General features: G+C 36.3%; 1 protein-coding gene and 1 pseudogene across 4 annotated transcripts; one reads left to right on the forward strand and one right to left on the reverse strand.

The window, feature by feature from the left end:
• The first annotated feature begins 1,947 nt into the window (after positions 1 to 1,947).
• Positions 1,948 to 21,561, forward strand: LOC145944380 (uncharacterized; annotated as a pseudogene). Its single transcript, XR_014426665.1, has 4 exons — positions 1,948 to 1,993; positions 7,452 to 7,846; positions 12,373 to 12,610; positions 20,826 to 21,561. The product of XR_014426665.1 is annotated as an uncharacterized LOC145944380 (transcript).
• LOC145944584 (uncharacterized) lies at positions 3,086 to 6,326 on the reverse strand. 3 transcript variants are annotated; one of them, XM_083052991.1, is made up of 5 exons: positions 6,310 to 6,326; positions 5,836 to 6,074; positions 5,580 to 5,754; positions 5,000 to 5,455; positions 3,086 to 4,854 (listed from the first exon to the last, which is right to left on the reverse strand). In XM_083052991.1, exons 2-5 carry the CDS (start codon positions 5,986 to 5,988, stop codon positions 4,835 to 4,837), a joined length of 804 nt encoding a protein of 267 aa, XP_082909117.1. In that variant the 5' UTR covers positions 5,989 to 6,074; positions 6,310 to 6,326; the 3' UTR covers positions 3,086 to 4,834. The 3 variants fall into 3 exon arrangements, with proteins under 3 accessions (XP_082909117.1, XP_082909118.1, XP_082909116.1); XM_083052992.1 differs by having other exon boundaries at positions 3,087 to 4,854; positions 5,009 to 5,455; XM_083052990.1 differs by having other exon boundaries at positions 3,088 to 4,854; positions 4,962 to 5,455.
• Positions 21,562 to 21,739: the final 178 nt, after the last annotated feature.

The raw sequence follows: 21,739 nt of genomic DNA on the forward strand, positions 1-21,739 counted from the left end.
TAATTATATTAAAGGTCTCCGGATATCGAAGCGAGAACGAGAACGAGGATCATGTCGTCAGTTTCGCAGTCTTTTACGCGAGGCTTTCTTTATTTATAGTATTTCACGAATACATATGTATATGTATATGTCATCTTACTATAGAAAATAACATTTTTATAATTCGCATTTTGTCTGCTGAAAATAATTTTAATGGTTTAAAGATTAAATCATCCGATTTATGTCGTGTTTGGTGTCATTTTAATCGCTAAAATTTTATTAATCCATTAAAATTATTTCCAAATCGATAAAATACAAATTAAAAGTTTTAATTTTTATGTATAAAATGTTTATATTCGCGTGAATTATCGTAGATAAGGAAAGGTTCCCGATGTCATCGAAGCGAGAGCGAGAACGAATAAAGAGCGAGCGAGATGACATATCATCAAAGAGTTCCGAAGTCTCCTCGCGAGGCTTCCTTTATCTAATCTTTAAGGGGATCCTAGTCGGATGGTCGAACTCCGATAGGTTAGCACCACACATATCCAAACATATACACGTATACACATATACACACGATAGGTTAGCACCACACATATCCAACATATGCACGTATGCACACATGTGCGTGAAAATGTTTTTAATATATAACTTTTTTATTAGACTTGCAATCTCACTTTTTATTGTTTACTAATATTTCTTCATGTTAACCCTATCGCGTATACTATATTTTATGCACAGATAAACTGCAGAACTATTTTTATTAAATAAGTATTGTTACGAGCTGACATGAAAGAAGCCGATAACAAAACTGTAATTTTTGATTTTTATATGATTTATATATGGAATTATAGCTAACGCGGTCCGTTTTTATAAGTACTTTAATCGTGGAAAAGGATTTATTGATCTGTATAGTCAATAAAAAGATATCCCAAAATAATAAAGTTGGTTCTGCCGTACCGACAGAACTAACTTTAGGATCCGACTAGGATCCCCTTAATATATCATGTCATGTTACTATAGAAAATAAAATTTTGATAATTCGCAATATATCGAATTGAAAATAATTTTAACGGATTAATGAGACTTTTGCGATTAAAATGACACCAAACACGACACGAGGGCGGTCCGATAAGTAAATCGGATAATTTTTAATTAAAAATGTAATCAAAATTTTAATTATTTATAAAAAAAATTGAATACCGTACGATTTTTTTTCGCGAAGTTACGGCGTATCAAAGTTACCTATGCATTTTTGCCTCTACGAGGGCAGTTCGATAAGTCAGTGACTTTTACAAAATATATGGCACTCAAATCGCAATCTAATTTTATTTCTGATATTTACCATCTTATTTAAGTATACACACCAAGTTTCAAGTAGATCTGTCAAATATAAATTTTTTGACAGCGTTCTAAAGCGGATAAGTTTGTGTTTTTTGCTAAAATGGAAAAAAGTGAATTTCGTGTGCTAATAAAACATTACTTTTTGCGTGGAAAAACCATTAAGGAAACTGAAGAAAAGCTAAAAAAGTATTATGGGGACTCTGCTCCGTCGCATGGAATGGTTCACAAGTGGTTCACTGAATTTCGTTGTGGTCGTACAAGCACGTGTGTGTGTGTGTGTGTGTGTGTGTGTGTGTGTGTGTGTGTGTGTGTGTGTGTTGGGGCAGGGATATATGTGTTCGTATTTAAAATTGTATATTTCTGCCTCGTCTTCGGATGACTTCTTGCAGGCGCTCACGCATATTAATGCAGGCTCTAATTGTGGCTTGCAGAATTTTGAACCATATTCGATGTAGGGCTGCTTCCAATTGCTGGAAATTGGTTGGTAGTCTTTCAAAATCATGCAGCCATCTTTCCATAAAAGGTCATCCGAAGACGAGGCAGAAATACACAATTTTAAATACGAACACATATCCCTGCCCCAACACACACACATACATACACACACACACACACGATGAGCAAAATCCGACCAGCAACTTCCCCGTAGTGCCCATCGGATAATGCTAAGGTTGGCGGTAATTGAATACATAGGCAAAAATGCATAAGTAACTGATATGCTGTAACTTCGCGAAAAAAAATCGTACGGTATTCAATTTTTTTTTAAATTTGTAGAGAAAAGTCCATATTTTACGATAGTTATGATGATATTTGCGAAAAAAATTTAGTACACTCCGTAGAATTCGTCAAACTATGCAATTTTTTGAAAAAAAAACGTCCCTCCTTTTAAAGGGATGGAGAAAGGGGGAGAGAATAAAATCAAAATCGAACGAAAGTTCCTTAAAGTAGACTTTACCCTTTAAAACAAAAAAAAAATTTTTGAAATACAATTTTTCGCGGAGATACGCTTATTTGAATTTATGCTAAATTTTGATATTAATTACGTGTTGCGATAATTTTTTTGACGAGTATACATATATATGAATAATAAAAAATTATCCGATTTAAGTCGTGTTTGATGTCTTTTAATTGCAAAAATTCAGTAAAATATATTATAAAATGTATATAATTTTACTTTTACTATTTTAATTATATAATTTTAATTTTAATTATATAATTATATAATTTTACTTTTACTATTTTAATTGTATATATGCACACATATATATATTCATCCGTGCGCGTACGTAGTGTATATATGTATATGTTAAAATGTAAAATATCGCATATAAAGTATATATATAAAATATATATATTTTTTAAATTTATTTATATACGCGAAATGTATTTCTTATCTATAATTTATGGAGTTATATAAGATGTGTGGACACACATGCGTAAAAAATAATTTTAGATTTTACTTCTCGAAATGAAAGTGGATGTATTTAGCACGGACATGAACCAAATAATTGATGGTATTGAAAAGTGGATGTGGATACGTAGTTCCAATTCCTAAAAGTGGATGCACGGCGCTGCTGTACGGCCTAGTATAAAGTCACTAGATAAACAAAGTACCGCAATCATCCGCCATTTTGACGCCAACACGCGGCTCGTTCAAATTAAATATTTGAATGAATGTATTTTGAGAATAAAATAGAAAACCGTAAATTACATAAATCAGTATTTTTATTTATGCTTATTGCTTATATGTGCTTTCATAGCAACGCTTCTACTATTCTTAGTATTTTTTATATCGTTATTAGTTTCCTTTTTTAAGGAAAAGTGAATGCGTGCTATAACAAATGTTTTAATAAGTTTATAAATAATATTGTGACACGATGGAATAAAACTTATAGGACAATCTTTTAAAAACATTTGCACGAACTGTATGACCGGTAACTTATTTGAAAGTAATTTTGTTTCATTTTTCCTAAATAATAATTCACATTTATATATAATGTTATAGATATCCATAGTTGGAAATGTTAAAATATTTTCCTTATACTCTCTAAGTCTAGAGAAAAAACTTATATTATTATTATTATTATTTTCATCACTCATACAATTAGTTACAAGACTATTAAAACAATGATCGCAAATTTTAAAGTTTTTCTTGATCTTATATAATAATGCACCTGTTAAATGATACAAAGCTGTTTGTATTTCATCGCTTAAATCTGTCTCATCTCCAAGTAATGGATCATATATTTCTGTATCCCATATCTGATCTTCAATACTCTGCTGGCATTGTACTTCTGAAGAGGTATTTTTTAAGTCACAATTTTTTATTTCGTTACAATATTGAATGATATGATGTGAGTCAACAGTCGAGTAATTGCTATGATTAATATTAGCTTGAAACTGTGATAAACAAACAAGTCTCAATGTATGTTTGATTTCACGTGCTCTGGTACAGATTTTCTTGCTCGGATGACGGAAAATAGATTTTCTAAGGCATCTTGAGTAAACCTTCCTAATAGTAAAAACTTAAAATTTTCTTTCTCTAAATATTCTTCTTGCAAATCTAGAGCAGTCTGTGTACAAAATATTAAGCCACTTTGAAATGGTTTCCATTTTCCATCTGAGACTGTTATTCCTCTAACAATTTCTATAAAATCTTTAAGAAATGTGATAGTATCTTTGTAAACATTTTCATGAAGATGTGACAATGCCAGCTTTTCATATCGACCAGTCATAATTTTAAACCATTTATATATAATTTTAAGAAACCAGGCAGTAGTTCTATGTATATTTGCAATACGTCCATTGGCTATATAATACAATATAGCTGCAGCAACACTACTGTTTAATAATGCTACACTTAAGTTGACATTCATTTTATCGAAATGAGATGGATTAATAGCTTTTTCTGTTAGATATGGACACAATTTCAATGTATCATTTTTGTCTAAATCATATACTTCGCGAATGGGTGTTATCGATATTTCGTTAGACGATAAGTTATATTTTCTAATAAGCGTCTCGTCCAAATAAAATCTTTTGCCCGCTGTTAACGAGCACACAACGTTTTTATACACATGAACTGAATCTGGCATAATATATAATTTTTCTCCATTATTATATGGATGTGCAGTATAATTATTGATTTTACAATATTTACCAACTGTGACATTCATGATTCTCCACCAACTCCTATTTTGCGGTCCCATATCGGAAACGACTGCTTTTATTTTTAACCCAATATTACTTGCTTGTAGAATAATTGTTGTAATTATTTGAACGATTTCTTGTGAACAAAATGAATTTGCTGTAAATTCATACGCTATAGTTTGCTTCCACTTCGAGGAAATGCCGCACAGCATGAAAACAAGGGCATGCGTTGCTCGTAGATGAGAGCTGTCAAATCCGCCTGACAATTGTTGGCCGACCCACAACTGAAGCAATGGAATGATCGTACTGTAAGCCAGGTTTTATAGACATTTCGTCTAAGACAAGTACTGCATGTTTTTCTTCAGAGTTGAACGTTTCTATCTGAAATAAAATTTGAAAGCACCATAAGCAAAGCTAAAAATAGTTACTATAAATAGGAGTAAAATCACACAAAAACAAAAAAATAATACATGCTTTATGATACTAACTTTCATTTTTAATACGTGCAGAAAATCTTGTAAAATACCTGGCTTACATTTTAAGCCTTGTATGTGATGTATAGTTCGAATGCTCGGATAAGGCAAATTTTGTCTACGCATCTCTTCATATCCTTTTTGCCCACAGGATACATACAATTTCAATCCTTTATTAATAGTCTCAATAGACCACGATGCTCCTCTTTGTGTGTTATTTGCGATAAACTTGATTTGATCTTCCGTGAATACTTTATCAAAATTTACATTTCTTCTTCGTAACTTTCTTTTCAATTCACTGCACTGCCGCAATGTCTTTCTCAACGTTCTCTGTAAGTGCTTTATCTGTTCTTTTTCACTAATTGTATTTGATGTAGTGTCTCTTAATATGTCCACATTGTTTGCTTTAGTATTGGCTGCTTCAGTATTGGCTGCTTCAACATTATTTGCTTTAGTATTGGTTGCTTCAGTATTGATTGTTTCAACATTGCTTGTTTCAGTATAGTCACCTACACATTAATTTCCATTCGAGTAAATTACATTACAGTAATACATGAGATTATAAGAAAACAACTCAAGTAATCTGCATCGCTTTCTTATAGTATGAGTATTATTGTTTTATATAAAACTTACGAGATTCTAAATTCTGGATATGATTGGAATATGTAGCTTTCTTAGCCATATCTCTCTCTTCCTTCTTTTCTTTCTCTGCTTTACGGTTCTTCAATAAATTTGGTATCGCATTTGGACGGAGCAGTTTTTTTCCATCTTGTCGAGCTTGTTCATATTGTTCCTCGTCAAAGTGCACCTGCCATATTTATTAATAATTATTATTGCAATACACAATGTTTCAAACACGATTCTAATTCATTATATTCATTAACTATACCTCACAAATGTCAGCCCTTGTTGACAATGTATCATTTTTTCCAATTAATTTTAGCCATTGTTTGCGTCTTCTATTCTTACTTGTTGGGATACGAAATAAACGAAAACCGTTTTCTCTTCTATTTTTGCAGCCATCTACGCAGCAACCTGGCATGTTTTTAATATCGTTTTATTGTTCGTTACGCTTCTACAGTTCCAAAACTCCAAATAACATCTCAGATCTCAGGTTAGAAAACTGCACTTAATGTGTATGTACATACGTTACAAAAGTGTGCACTATGTACACTTTTCGACGCCATTTTGACGCCAAATCCTTAGGGCCTGAGCAGAATAGCTGACTTACAAGATTTGAGACAAAAGACAGTATTGTGCGTTACTTAAGACAAAGATTTAAAACAAAAAACATTGTCTCAAATCTTATAAGTCAGCTATTCTGCTCAGGCCCTTATACATTGAGTCTTATGGATTGCGGTACTTTGTTTATCTAGTGACTTTAGCCTAGTAAAAGCGTCCCACGAAAATCGCTGACATGGCCTCTCTCAGGCTTCTCTCTGCCATCGGTCTTTAATAGTACCTCGTCAGTGGCATCACGCACGATTTCAGTGTGCTCTGTTCACATGGTGCGTCATAGAAGGTTTATTGACGTATCCAATACAGATATAATTTAGAAAATAAATTTTTATTTTGAAAGATTACGCGATTTTATGACATATTGTGTCTCAAATTGTATACAAGATTATTTTCGTTACAATACTGTATGCATTCTAATCAATTTTTTCAATTTTTAAAACATATTTCAAATTTTTGTCAGTCTTTCAAGTCATTTTGACGTACCATGTGAACAGAGCACACCAAAGCGTGCGAAAGGTGCCTTTTCATGGTGACGCTCGACGCTCATTTTCTGCGTCAAAAAAGTCACGTGATCACGATTGTTGCTAGCGATAATTGAAATCCATGAAAAGGGGTACAGCGTCAAATTTTGAACGATTTTAACCGAGAAGCCTTCATTTGCGCACAATACAATTGCACACGTTGCAATTGCACACCGTGCTATTAGACACATAAAGTTGCGCACAGTTCTTTTGCGCACCGTTCGTTTGCACACCGTGCAATTGGACACGAAAATGCGCGACACATGCTCTATTCACACACACACACACACACACACACACGGGGGGTGCAAGGGGGGCCTTCGGCCCCCCTCCCGCACCCACCTCACCGGTCGGGGTGCCTGTGCCTACCAGCACGGTGCGCAAAAGAACTGTGCGTAAAAGAACTGTGGGCAAAAGAACTGTGCGCAACTTTATGTGTCTAATAGCACGGTGTGCAATTGCAACGTGTGCAATTGTACTGTGCACAAGTGAGCCTCTCCCATTTTAACCTATTTTATAGTGGCAGTAACCGCAGTGACATTCATAAATATCATCACTTTGCATGCTTTTCTTTCACAAATTTTGTGTCATTATATGTATATCTTATAATTAGTGCCAAAAGTAAACAAAAATTACGACAAAGTAATTTAAAATAAATAAGAATAAGTTATTTTTTTTCACATCAAAAATGATCCTTTTACAAAAAAAATTGTTTTTATAGTGATGAATTCTTTTTCCAATACAGAACATTTGTATCAACATTAGAAATGTCGTTTACGTACAAATATCATGCGTGGCTAAAGGAATGCATGACAATCATCAATAAAAAAAAGAAGGAAAATAAGCGAAGAAAAATACTTGCAGCACTAGCGATTTACGAATTAAATAAAAAAACAGAGAAAGTTTATAGTGATAAACGGTTTTGGATTGATCCAATATTTCAAGAACGTCATACTCATATGGATTTTACTCAGCAATTTTCCCGGTTATGTCATTACATGAAAGTCGATTTAGAAATTACTTTCGTATGACGGCAACGCAATTCGAAGAACTACTACTCATAGTTGCCCCTCAAATCACCAAACAAACAGTGATTCGAAAACCGATTTCTGCTGAAGAACGATTATCATTGACATTAAGGTTATTATTAACAATTATTATTGACATTAATTACATTATTTGTGTAATAATATCGGTTATAATGACGATTATTACTATAATTACTTTGAATCAGTATCTTTATTAGATGTCTTTTATGTTTGCAATTGACTGTGTCTGTCTCTCTCCTTGCTATGTTGACGCCTCGCCTTTTTGCACTTGTGGCGCTATCTCTACTTATTACACCTTCCCCTTAAGAAGCAATACAAACAATCGAAATCTTATTTAAATGATAATACAAACATAAACATAAAATTATAAACTTAAACAACTAGTACATTACATAATTATTAAATTTGGACGGTGCTTTTCTTACTCTGGTTGGTCTCACACTTTCTTTAATCGACTCCTCCTTGGTCTCATTGTTACTTGTATTCATAATACTCTCTTTACTCGGATTATCTTTATTAGGAGTATCATTGATTTTACTATTCATATCTTGATTACTACTGGTTTCTAATATTTCATTATCTGAATCTATACCGGTTATTTCATGTTTTATAGTTGATTTTTTAAGATGACTACTGTTCCTTTTTAATGTACTTGATCCAGTATCAATCAAGTACGAACGAGGAGATTTATGCTTATCTACTATCAGCGCAGGTTGCCATTCCTTTTTATTCTTATAAACTATAATATCTCCTTTTTTAAAATCGTCTCGAGGTTTTGCATGTCTGTTATAATAACTCTTTATTATTTTATTCTTATTCTGTAGCTCATCTCTAAACTTTCTTAATTTTGTATTTACTTTCTCCATTATAGGCAATTTAGTTTTTAATTTTCTCATATATAATAGTTCTGCTGGAGACCTTTTAAGACCTGTGATAGGCATGTTGCGATACTCCATAAGTGCTACATTCACATCCTCAGATTTCTTAAGGATATTCTTAGCCGTTTGAACAAATCTTTCAGCAAGTCCATTGGATCTCGGATATCTCTTGGACTACTTGTTTGAAATTCAAAATCATACTCTCTCGCGAAACGTTTACATTCATACGAAGAGTATGGCATATTATCTGCTATTACAATATCTGGAATACCATAATTTGCAAATACTTTTTTAAACGTGTCTATAATGTCATAACTTTGTTTACTTTTGAGTAGTATTATTTCTAATCACTTTGTTAAGTAATCGACAATAACTAAGTATGATTTTCCTCTAAACTCTAGTATATCTGAAGCTATTTTTTGGAATGGCAGCTTTGGTATTTCATGTGCTATTGAAGGTTCCTTAATATTAGCATATCTATACCGTTCACACACTTCGCAATTTTGAATCATATTTTTTATATCCATTGACATCTTAGGCCAAAATAAAATTTCGCGAGCTCTATCATATGTACGATTTACTCCGAAGTGCCCTTCATGCAATAATTTTAACATTCTTTCACGCAATATCTTCGATACTACTACCCTGTCGTTATAAAATATAATGTTCTTATGCACATGAAGATCATTTCTAATCTGATAATATACTTTTAACTCTCCCTCATACTTTTTACACTTCCATCCACTTATACAATACTCACATACTTTGCTTAAAATTATATCTTTCTTAGTGTATAATCTAAACTCTTCCTTTCTTTTTTCACTCATTCTTAAATGTTTTTCAACAGAATGTACCATTTCATTCATATCTTTATCTATTTTCTCTACTTCACTACTATAATTTCGAGATAAACAGTCAGCTACGTATAAGTATTTACCAGGTACATATTCTATTTTTATATCATATTTTAGTAATTTTAATCTTAATCTTTGCAATCTTGGCGAATGTACCTGACAAATGCGTTTGTTTAATACACTTACATTTGGTTTATGATCTGTTACGACTTTTATCTGCCTTCCATATATATAATTGTGAATCTTTGAGTTGCATAAACGATACTAAGCATTTCTTTTTCTATTATCGCATAATTTTTCTCTGTTTCATTAAGCCCCCTGGACGCATATGCTACAGGCCTTCCTTCCTGCATTAAACAACATCCAATACCATTTAAAGAAGCATCTGTTTGTATTGTGATTTGTTTTTTATGATCAAAATTCATTAATATAGTATTTTTATTTATCTCATTTTTAATTGTGCTTAAGGCTTTGTCATGTACTTTCAACCATTGAAACTCTACATCTTTTTTCAGAAGATCACACATGGGGCTTGCTATTTCGCCTAGCTTTGGTACAAATTTTCTTACATAATTAATTAATCCTAACAGCCTTTGCAACTCTTTTTTACATTCTGGTGCTTTCAACTCATTTATTGCTTTTATTTTATCCTTGTCTATACGCATACCTTCTTTATTAAATATGTGTCTCATATATTTTACTTCAGTTTTTCTATACTGTAATTTTTCTTTATTAAACTTAACGTCTTTTTCTCTAGCTCTATCTATAACATTTTGTAATATTTTATCATGTTCTTCTTTACTATTAGCAGTTATTAGTAAATCATCAAAATAAATAATTACATTTTCGATATCTCCAAAATTCTTTTGATTTATTTTTTGAAAGATTTCTGGCGCTGTTTTGATACCAAATGGTAATCTTAAAAATTTATAACATCCAAACGGAGTTGAGAATACCGTAAATTTGCTGGATTCACTATCTAATTTAACTTGATAAAACCCATCCTTAAAGTCTAATATCGAAAAATATTCTTTTCCACTGGGTTTACTATTTATTTCTTCAAAACTAGGAATTTCAAAAAATTCTCTTTCAATACACTTATTCAATTCTTGTGGATCTAAGCATAACCGTAAAGTTTTATTTGGTTTTTCTATAATAACTAACGGATTGACCCACTCACTTGCACCATGAACTTCAGCGACTATTTTTTGTTTTTCCAGTTGTTCAAGCTTTGATTTTAATCTATTTTTTATTACTAAAGGTACACGCCTACACGGTCTAGCAACAGGAACACTATTTTTCTTTAACGTTATTGTACAAATATCTTCAAATGTACCTAAGTCTGTAAATACATCAATATTTGACTGTATGAATTTTTCTTTATTATTATTTATCTTAATACTGTTAATGTACTTAATATAGCCTAACTTTTGAACACTAGGCAGCCCGAGTATCGATTTTACATTTGAATCAACGACAAAGAATTTTAAAACTTCATCCTTATTCTTATTTTTACATCTTAGATTAACTTTCCCTATTGGCGTAATCTTTGTTCCTCCATAGGCTTGTAGTATTGTACGCGTTCGTCGTATCTGTTGATTCCCGTCCAGTGCTGTTGACTTGTAGATCTCGAGTGATATTATGTTGACCTCAGATCCCGTATCTATCTTGAACTTCACCTTCGCTTTTCCATTGACCTCTACGATTTCATTCCAAATTGACTTGCTCGTTTTCGATAATTCTCCAACTTTGACTATGCTGTTTACATACAAGTCATCATCTTCAGACTCAGTTTCTTCATTTTTTGTTACATCTTTCACATTCCTCAGCTTGGCTTTGCACATGCTACTAAAGTGATTCTTTCTTCCGCACCTGTAGCATGTTTTTCCATATGCTGCGCACTTTCTGTATCCATGAACTTGATTGCATTTATTGCATTTAAACTGTTTTTTGCTTTTTTCTTCAGTTTTTCCTTTTTCACTTTCTTCTTTTTGTTTATTATACTGTTTCTTTCTTCTGACAAGATCAACCGTAGCCTCCTCCTTATTCCTTACACTTTGCAGTTGCTTCTTGGTGGCTTCATAATTTCTGCATGTTTCTACTGCTGTTTCTATTGTAACATTTTGTATGTTGAGTAGTTTTTCTTGTACTTTCGAATTATTTGTGCCTAGTATTACCCTGTCCACTAATATCGTATCTTCTTGATTAGCATATTCACATGATTGTATTAATTTCTTGAGATCCCCGAAGAATTTATCAAAAGGTTCATCCACTTGTTGATTGCGACTGTTGAACATAAATCTCTCATACGTTCTGTTTTTTCTTGGGGCACAATATTGTTTGAATGCATTTACCACATCATCATAATTGCCTTTTTGTGCATCAGTTAACCTAAATGTGTTATATATTTCGATGCCTTCACTGCCTATGGTGTTTAACAATATCGCAATTTTTACTGTGTCTGCTTTTTTATCCTTTTCAGTGGCAACTAAATACAGCTCAAAGTTCTGATAAAATCTCTTAAAATTCTCATCGAGATTTCCATCAAATTTCATTGGTTCCGGTAACCTTCCAACTCCTTCCATTGCTTGTGTTTTCGTTGCAATTTGTGTCTAATCGACTTTATTTTATGTTCTTACTGTTCTTCCACGACTGCGCCATGTAATAATATCGGTTATAATGACGATTATTACTATAATTACTTTGAATCAGTATCTTTATTAGATGTCTTTTATGTTTGCAATTGACTGTATCTGTCTCTCTTCTTGCTATGTTGACGCCTCGCCTTTTTGCACTTGTGACGCTATCTCTACTTATTACAATTTATGTGTTTCTCTTTGTTTTGAATGTATTAATAAATATTTACAATTTTTGTTGATTTATAGATTCTTGGCATCTGGTGATTCCATGACTTCTATGTCTTATCAATACCTCATTGGTTTGACAACTGTGAGCAACATTATTGATGAAACATGTAATGCCATATGGAGTAATCTTCAAAAAAAAGTACTTCCTCCTTCTTTAATAAAGGAAGATTGGTTAAACATTGCTCATGATTTTGAAGATTCATGGAATTTTAATCATTGCATTGAAGCGATTGACGGAAAACATATCTTGATACAGGTATAAGTCCTGTTGTGTGCCTCGAACAAGGCACTGGGGTTGCGCCGAATTAAGGATGAGGATCCTCGGGTCGTGCAGGACTTCGTAGGAAGTTAGGAGTGTTGTACTCTTTTCTTTCTCTTCAAATACACTTTTATTTCGGATTGAATATGGTTTCGCTTTATTTCTCGTCCTTTCTTTAAATATATATTCGCGTAACATTCGATGAGCGTATATTCGTATTCCTCTCAATAATTCAGGTCGTTGTTAGTGAGTCTCGTTCTGATGTTTTGGTTTCTTATTAGCGACCACGTCTTGATGTTTAGGAATTGTATTCGAGACTCCGTCTTGATGTTTAGGAGTTGTATTCGAGACTCCGTCTTGATGTTTAGGAGTTGTATTCGAGACTCCGTCTTGATGTTTAGGAGTTGTATTCGAGACTCCGTCTTGATGTTTAGGAGTTGTATTCGAGACTGCCTTCGCGGGCGGGCTCTCCGTCCTATATCCTCTTTGTTTCTTGGATTTCTTTCGGGAGAGGCCCTTGGAAACAGGTCTCTGATTGGTTAACAATACTCACGCGTTTTTGGTCTAATTGCAAGCGAAGCAGGTCGAAGTCTCTGGTCTTCGCTTGCATCTCGCGGTTTCCGGTGCTTCGCGCGTGTCTCGCTGCGTTAGCGTTTTCACGCGACGAGCGTTTGTCGAGAGCGCTCTTTTATAAGCAAAAATGTTTTACAGTATTCTATAAAGATATTCAGTAAATTCTAATTTCTAATAACTACTGGTTATAGTTCGGGCTATAACATTCCTCCCCCGTAAAAAAAAGAAAAACGGAGGTACGAAGTTTTTCGCTTTCTTATCTTATTTTTGTTAAGATTATTTCTAATGCTACGTACAGTTATAATTCCCGTTTACAATGTAGTTTTATAATCGTTTCTTATTATTTTATTTTCGAGCTGACCGTCACATTGTATGGTTATCGTTTGTTCGGCGTCCGTCGAGTATAACCAGGTGTGCTCTTGGTGTAATGCTATCCATAACATGTGGGTTGAGACATAGTGTCTTACATTACATTTGCTCTGATAATGTTGTCGCTGCGTATACATTTGAATTTCGCATGGTGCGTCTAAATCTACGCGGTGTATAGGTGAATTGCGTTTACATACATATTGTGTATTAATTTTATTACAGTTTCGCAATTCGCTTTCCGTCATTGTCGCATATGTTAATTTGTCTTTATTTATAACAATTATTTGATTATCTATTTTGATATAATTGTATACATTATTATAGGATGGTGTGGGGAATTTTATTACTTTTACAATATCATAGGTCGGTTGCGCAATTAAAGGGAAACGCAAAATAATATATATTGTTGTCGGATCACAGTAAGTATATAACAGTAAGTATTAGTTTTCTATAAATAGCTTTAGTCTATTCGTATGCATGCGCACTGCTTTTCTTCCTTTTTTAATTGTGTAGTTTATGTCAGAATTCTTTTCGATTATTACGTAAGGTCCTGCCCATAGTGCATCTAATTTTTTCGATCGTCCCCGTCGGAGCGTCTCGTCGTATACTAGTACTTTGTCGCCTATCTTAAATTTTGTTTCTTTCGCGGATTTATCGTAGTACCCTTTGGCTTTTATTTTGTCTTCTTTAATATTCTCTTTCGCGAGTTGATTTGACGCCCGTATTCTTTCTTTTAATTCTTGCGAGTAGTCGTCGTAACTATACGTTAGTTTGGGCGGTCTCGCTAGAGCTGTCGGTAGGTCCGCTTGATGCCCGTATACTAATTCGAAAGGTGTATGCCCCGTAGCCGTGTGTGGGGTCGTGTTATACGTAAACATTGCGTAGGGAATCCACTCGTCCCAGTCTGTTTGGTCGGCATTTATATAGTGTCTTAAATATTCGGCTAACGTACGGTGTGAACGCTCTAATGCTCCGTTGCTTTCGGGGTGATAAGCTGTTGTCTGAATTTTATCGATTTTAAGTAATTTGCACGTATTCTTAAATATTTCACTTACAAAATTTGTTCCTTGGTCGGTTAGAATTTTTTCGGGAATTCCGTATTCGAAAATTATTTTCGTGGCGAATTCTTTCGCGATCGTGTTAGCTTCTTGGTTTGCGATCGGTATCGCTTTGCTAAATTTTGTTAAATTATCTTGGAAAGTTAGTAAATATTTATTTCCGTTATTAGTAATTGTTAACGGTCCGACTATATCTAACGCGCATTTCTCGAATGGTTTACTCGGCGTGTCCGTAATAATGAGGGGTGCTTTTACTCGTCGCGATAATTTATTTTTCTGGCAGGATTCGCATTTCGAGATATATTTTTCGACGTCTCTTGTTAATCCTGGCCAGTTATGTTTTAATCGAATTCTTTTTATTGTGCGTTCGATTCCCTGATGTCCTCCTGTGGGTGCATCATGATATTCGTAGAGTATTTGTTGTTTCTCCTCTTCGGTATATACTCTAGCGTTATCGGCGAGTTTTTCTTCTTTCTCTTCTTCCTCTTCTTCTACTTTGAAGATTTCCCTCTTTCTTTTCTCGCTTGCATCTCGAGTTACGTGTCGACTTAGCGCGTCGGCGTTCGCGTTTGCTCGTCCGGCCTTGTGAATTATCTCGTAATCGTATTCTTCTAATTTTAATCTCCAGCGGATGAGTCTTGATCCGGGGTCCGTGACGTTAAATAGCCAAATTAGAGGTTTATGGTCGGTTATTATTTTAAATTTTGTTCCATAGACATATGGTCGAAAATGTTTAACTGCCCATACGATTGCTAACAATTCTTTTTCGGTCGTATTATAATTTTGCTCTGCCCGAGATAACACTCGGCTGGCGTAAGCGATAGGTCGGTCATTTCCTACCGGTCCCTGTGACAGCACGGCTCCGATTGCGTAGTCGGAGGCATCGGTGGTCACGTTGAATTCTTCGATGAAGTCCGGATATTTTAACACTGGCGCGGTCATTAATTTTTCTTTTAAGGTGTCGAACGCGATTTGTTGTTCGTTTCCCCATACAAAAACTTCCGTCTTTTTTGTTAGTTTTGTTAACGGTTTCGCGATTCGCGAGAAATCTTCAATGAATTTGCGATAGTAGCCCGCTAGTCCGATAAACGATTGTATGTCTTTTATTTTTTGTGGCGTCGGAAAATTTTTTACCGCGTCTAGTTTCGACGGATCGGGTAATATGCCGTTCTCGGAAATAATATGCCCTAAGTATATTACTTCTTTACGTAAAAATTCGCACTTTTCCGGTTGCAATTTTAAATTATGTTTTCGTAATCTCTGTAGTACTTCCACGAGTCTTTTGTTATGGTCCTCTAAACTGGATCCGTATATTACGATGTCGTCGAGATAAACGAGACATCTGAGCCCTTGTATCCCTGTTAGTACCGAATTCATTAATCGTTGGAAGGTCGCAGGCGCGTTTTTTAATCCAAACGGCATTCGGTTGAACTCGTAGTGTCCATAGGGGGTTGAAAAGGCGGTTTTGTTTTTATCGCGCTCAGCCATCGGTATCTGGTGATATCCTGATGCTAGATCAAGCGTCGTAAAATATTTGGCGTTCCCTAACTGGTCCAATATATCGGTAATATTAGGCAGAGGAAATGAGTCGCCTATAGTTAAATCGTTAACTTTCCGGAAGTCTACTACTACCCTGAGTCTTTGTTTTCCTGACGCATCGGCTTTTTTCGGCACTACTAATAATGGAGCATTCCATTGACTCATGCTTGTTCTAATAATTTGGTCTTTTAGCATTCCTTGCACTTGCTTATTTACTTCTGCTTTATGCTTCTCGGGAAGGCGGTATGGTCTTACGTTGACGGGCGAGGTGTCGGCGCGCGTGTTTATCTCGTGCTTTATCGTCGCGGTGCATGTCAGTGGTTCTTCATTTAAATGAAATATATCGCTATATTCTTCGCATATCCGTTGTACTGAGCGTTTTTCTTCGACGTTTAGATGATCCGTGCGTAATAATTGTCAGATTCGTTCGTCGCGCGTTGACGAGTTATGAGTGTCGCCCGTGTGTATCATGTATACTTTGTGTGCGTTATCTTCACATATGTCTTCTACGGTTACGAGCGGCGTACTAATCTCTACGGTCTCGTCGGTCGTATTAATTATACTGACGGGGCACACAAAATTTTTTGGTTCTACCAGGCATCGTCCGATATATATTCCCGGTGCTGTTTCTTCGGCCTTTATCACGCCTATCTTATTACGATTCGTTGCCGCTTGTATTATCGTTTCGCTACGCGGTTTTAATTGAATTTTATTGTACGATCGTAATTTTAATACGGCGTTTCCTATTTGAATCTCCTGTTTTTTGTAATCGCACGTGACTTGTTGCTTTTGTAGAAAATCGATTCCTATGATCCCTTCGTATTCCATTGGGAAGTCGTCCTTTACGACATAAATCGCGTGTTTGATTTTTCGGCTGCCTAGATCGATAGTCGCGTAGAATTTTCCTATTGTTCGCGCTTTATGCCCGGTTATGCCGATCAAAGTAATTTTGTCGTTGTATATCTCGGTTTCACCTTTCAGGTGTTTAACTTTTATTAAAGAGACAGTAGCTCCAGAATCGTAGAGCATGTTAATCTTGCCGTTCTTTACTTCGCGTATAGGTAGAGTTATTAAATTCAGGCTCGCTGCTCCACGAGGCGTCTGTCGCACGTGAGTCACCTGATATTCTATCGCGCGTGTCTTTTTATTCTTTTCTTCTTGCCGTTCTTCTTCGTCACTGCTATACTCGGATTCGGTATCTCTTTTTCGCGATTGTGGTTTCTTACGGTTTTCAATTTTATTTATGCTTCGCGATTTTTTATTATCGGTTCCCTTATCGCGGTCCGGTGTATTTGTTTTCGGCCTTCCATTTAAAGTCCAACACTCGTCGCGATTATGTCCGCGTTTTTTGCAATAATTGCAGAATTTCTCTACGGTATTTGCGCGAGGGGGCTTGTCCGGTTTTGGGAGCGCGTATTTACTGCTGCGGCAATCGCGTCCGTAATGTCCCGATTTTCCGCATTTATAACATTGCGTGGTTTTATGTTGACCTTGTCGCGGTTGTTGCCCAGTTTTGCTTTGTGATGCATTTGTCATTCGCGATGCGTTAGATCCTATTAACTTTTCTTCTGCGGTTGCGCCCGTTATCGCTTCTTGGAGTGTTGTGTATCGTTGTGATCGCACGAGTATTTTCAATTCGTTACGTAACCCGAATTGGAAATTGAGTAATGCTTGGCTTTGTATGGTTTCTAAAATAGCACGCTTATATGTGCTCGAACGCTTTTCTCCCTCAATCATTGAGCCATATAATTTCCTGGCAAGTTTGTCGACGCGTTGTCCGAAACTCTGTGCCGGTTCGTTAAAGTTTTGCTTGAGCGAATTGAACTCGATTTGTAAATGCGCTGTACTCCGCTTACTTTGATAAGAATTTTCTAGTTGGTCTTTCAATTCTTCGAACGTTTGAATGTCTCGTGTCTCGAAATCTTGCATGGCTTTTCCCCGTAATTTAGTAAATAATATTCCTTGAATTAACGCTTCCTCGTCATCAGGGTGAATATTTTTAATTGCGTACGTACAGGAGTTTAGAAATTCTTGTAATCGGGTTCGCGTTGTGCCGTCGAACTCCGGTATCATTATTCGCGCCTCCTTTAGTGACATGTACCGTTGTGAGGCATTCCGCCGATTTCGGATGTCACGCTCGGTTCGTCCGTAAGCCATACGAGGCTCGTGCTCTTCGTCCGAATCTTGATCATAAGCGCGTTCGCGGGATCTAATCTGCCTATTGTCTAAGCGCCTATCCGCTCCCTGTTCGCGTGTGTGTTCGCGTAGATTCCGTCGATCTCCTGCGTCTCGATTTCGAGAGTAGTCGCGGTGATCACGTTGATTATTTCTGTCTCGCTCGGGAGTGAGTTCGCGTAGATCTTGCCGACTGTCGCATCTCTCTTCCGCATTTTGATTACGGGTGTGTTCACGGAGATGTCGATTATCGCGGTGCCTATTTGCATCCCGTTTGCGTGCGCGTTCGCGGGAGCTTTGACGACTCTCGTCTGATCTCTCTCCGCGTGACCTCCAATCGTACATTTTATTTATTTCTGTCCGCATTTCGATTTGTAAATCTCGTAGGCCTTGCAATACGTCGCGCATCATAGGATTTTCCTCGTTCGCGTTGTTTTCGACGGGTGTCCTATGTTCGGCGGGTGTCCTGTGTACGTCGACTTCTACGCGATGTACGTTTCCGCGCTCTATAGTTTCGCGTAGGCGACCAATTTCGCGGTCCACAGCACCCACGGATACGTCCGCTGCACCATTTGGTGGGGTGTGCATTACCGACATGTTATCTTCGTTAGAGTCAAAATCGCTACTATCGTACGTAGTTGACCATCCGCTTTTCTGTGACGCGTTGCTAGGGGTTTTGCTTGCGCGTATTTTAATTTCTTTTATATTTTCGTTATTACCGTCTGTTCGCGTCTTTAGTATACTTTCGTCAAAGCTATCGAAGGGGAACTCGCGCTTAACAATGACGTTCGCGGGTAATTCGTTTTCGCTTTCGCTTGAATATTCGTTTTCTAATTTTCTACGAACTCGCTCGAGTCTTTCTACAGTTAAGGGTAACGCTTGAATCGCTCGTTTGGCTGAGTCGCTATGTAGCCAAGATTTGTTCGCTATCGGTTTCGGGGATGTCTTGTTCCCTTCCGACATTCACGCAGAAATATTATAAGGATCGGACTTACAGTATTACGGTTCGCATCGTTACGCTCTTTATCGCTCGGTACGGCTTGGCTGCTGCTGCTGCAACTCGATCGCTCGTGGGCTGATAACGGCTGGCGGCTCGGTGCTCGTGATTGATACGGCAGGTCGTCGCTCGGTGATGATGCGTTGTCCGTGAGATTGTCGCAGGTCGGCGTTGTCCTTGGGACGTTGGCGATCCTACTCGATTCTCAGCTGCTTGCTTATCGCTCTTCGTACTGCTTGCGTTGTCCGTCCTTCACTTTCACTGCACTGTGACTTCTGCTTATTTCCGTCAGCTGTTTTTCTAACTGACGTGCCTGCTTCCACACGTTGTGTATGTGTGTATTGCGGGTCTTATTTTTTAGTATGCTGCTTTCTGTGTTGTCCGTCGATTATTTCGACGTGCCTGATTTTTCTAATACTTTTGTATTGTTTTCAGGTCTTCAGGTTCCTGCTGGTCCTGGCGGTCCGTCGGCGCAATCCCACCGCTGCCACCAATTTTGTTGTGTGCCTCGAACAAGGCACTGGGGTTGCGCCGAATTAAGGATGAGGATCCTCGGGTCGTGCAGGACTTCGTAGGAAGTTAGGAGTGTTGTACTCTTTTCTTTCTCTTCAAATACACTTTTATTTCGGATTGAATATGGTTTCGCTTTATTTCTCGTCCTTTCTTTAAATATATATTCGCGTAACATTCGATGAGCGTATATTCGTATTCCTCTCAATAATTCAGGTCGTTGTTAGTGAGTCTCGTTCTGATGTTTTGGTTTCTTATTAGCGACCACGTCTTGATGTTTAGGAATTGTATTCGAGACTCCGTCTTGATGTTTAGGAGTTGTATTCGAGACTCCGTCTTGATGTTTAGGAGTTGTATTCGAGACTCCGTCTTGATGTTTAGGAGTTGTATTCGAGACTCCGTCTTGATGTTTAGGAGTTGTATTCGAGACTGCCTTCGCGGGCGGGCTCTCCGTCCTATATCCTCTTTGTTTCTTGGATTTCTTTCGGGAGAGGCCCTTGGAAACAGGTCTCTGATTGGTTAACAATACTCACGCGTTTTTGGTCTAATTGCAAGCGAAGCAGGTCGAAGTCTCTGGTCTTCGCTTGCATCTCGCGGTTTCCGGTGCTTCGCGCGTGTCTCGCTGCGTTAGCGTTTTCACGCGACGAGCGTTTGTCGAGAGCGCTCTTTTATAAGCAAAAATGTTTTACAGTATTCTATAAAGATATTCAGTAAATTCTAATTTCTAATAACTACTGGTTATAGTTCGGGCTATAACAGTCCATATTAATCATAATAATTATTATAATCATTAAGGGCCATTTCACAATAGGTTGCAAATGCCCCAGAGTTGCCAGTTGACAATTGCAGATTGATCAATCAGAGCAAAGCAACTTGTCAGCTGATTGATCAATCCGCAATTGTCAACTGGCAATCGGGGCATTTGCAACCTATTGTGGAATGGCCCTATTTATAAGTCGATACTAATCATTATAATCATTCTTTTTTTCAGTGCCCTGACAATTCGGGTTCATCCTATTTCAATTATAAAAATTCTCACAGCATTGTATTGCTTGGAATATGCAAAAATAAGTATATTTTTACATTCGTGGACATTGGAGCTTACGGTCGACGTAGTAATGGTGGTATTTTTAAAGATTCCTTAATTGGCGAATCATTTCATCATAAACGAATGAATTTACCTGAACCAGAACCTATTACATCGGATGGACAACCTTTACCCTATATTCTTGTTGGTGATGAAGTTTTTCAACTAACAGATTACTTACTGCGACCTTATCCAGAAAGAGAACATCTAAATCAAGATCGAATAATTTTCAATTATCGTCTCAGTCGTGCTAGAAGAACAATTGAAAACACTTTTGGCATTCTAGTGAGTAGATGGAGAATTTTGAAGCGACCTATTATTTGCAGTATGGAAAAAATAATGAAAATAGTTCAAGCAATAGTATGTCTCCACAATTGGCTTCGCTTACAAGATATTGAAGAGAATCAATATGTTCCTCCATCAATGGTTGATCAAGATGGTCCAAATGGTTTCATTCCTGGTTTTTGGAGAACATGCATTGAAAATAGTGCACTTTGTGACATAAGTAAATGCGGTACTAATAACAGCAGTCGCCAAGCTAGAGAAATTCGAGAAGAATTCTGTAGATATTTTAACAGTGAAGGAGCTGTACCATGGCAATTCGACCATTGTTAATTCGATCATTGTTATTTGTACATATTATCATCATGTTTTACCTCTATTCAAATTATCAAAATATGATATTCAATTCAATTAGTAATTTGCATTTGTGTGTGTATGTCACTTTATCTGTTTTTATAACCATTTTTATAATTTTGATTTTTAAAAATAAAAACCAATATAACATTTGATAGAATTTATTCCCAAAATTATCATTA

The sequence above is a fragment of the Prenolepis imparis genome, unplaced genomic scaffold (assembly GCF_030444845.1).
Source record: "Prenolepis imparis isolate NDT839.2.m4 unplaced genomic scaffold, iyPreImpa1.0 SCAF_13, whole genome shotgun sequence".
NCBI lineage: Eukaryota > Metazoa > Arthropoda > Insecta > Hymenoptera > Formicidae > Prenolepis > Prenolepis imparis.

Bases quoted from the DNA above. Each gene is read 5' to 3' on its own strand.
- LOC145944584 (XM_083052990.1), bottom strand. From the start codon at position 5,988: ATGCCAGGTTGCTGCGTAGATGGCTGCAAAAATAGAAGAGAAAACGGT. The intron at 5,456-5,579 runs GTAAGTTTTATA...ATTAATGTGTAG, and splicing joins TATCCAGAATTTAGAATCTC to GTGACTATACTGAAACAAGC. The intron at 4,855-4,961 runs GTTAGTATCATA...ATTTTATTTCAG, and splicing joins TGCACGTATTAAAAATGAAA to ATAGAAACGTTCAACTCTGA.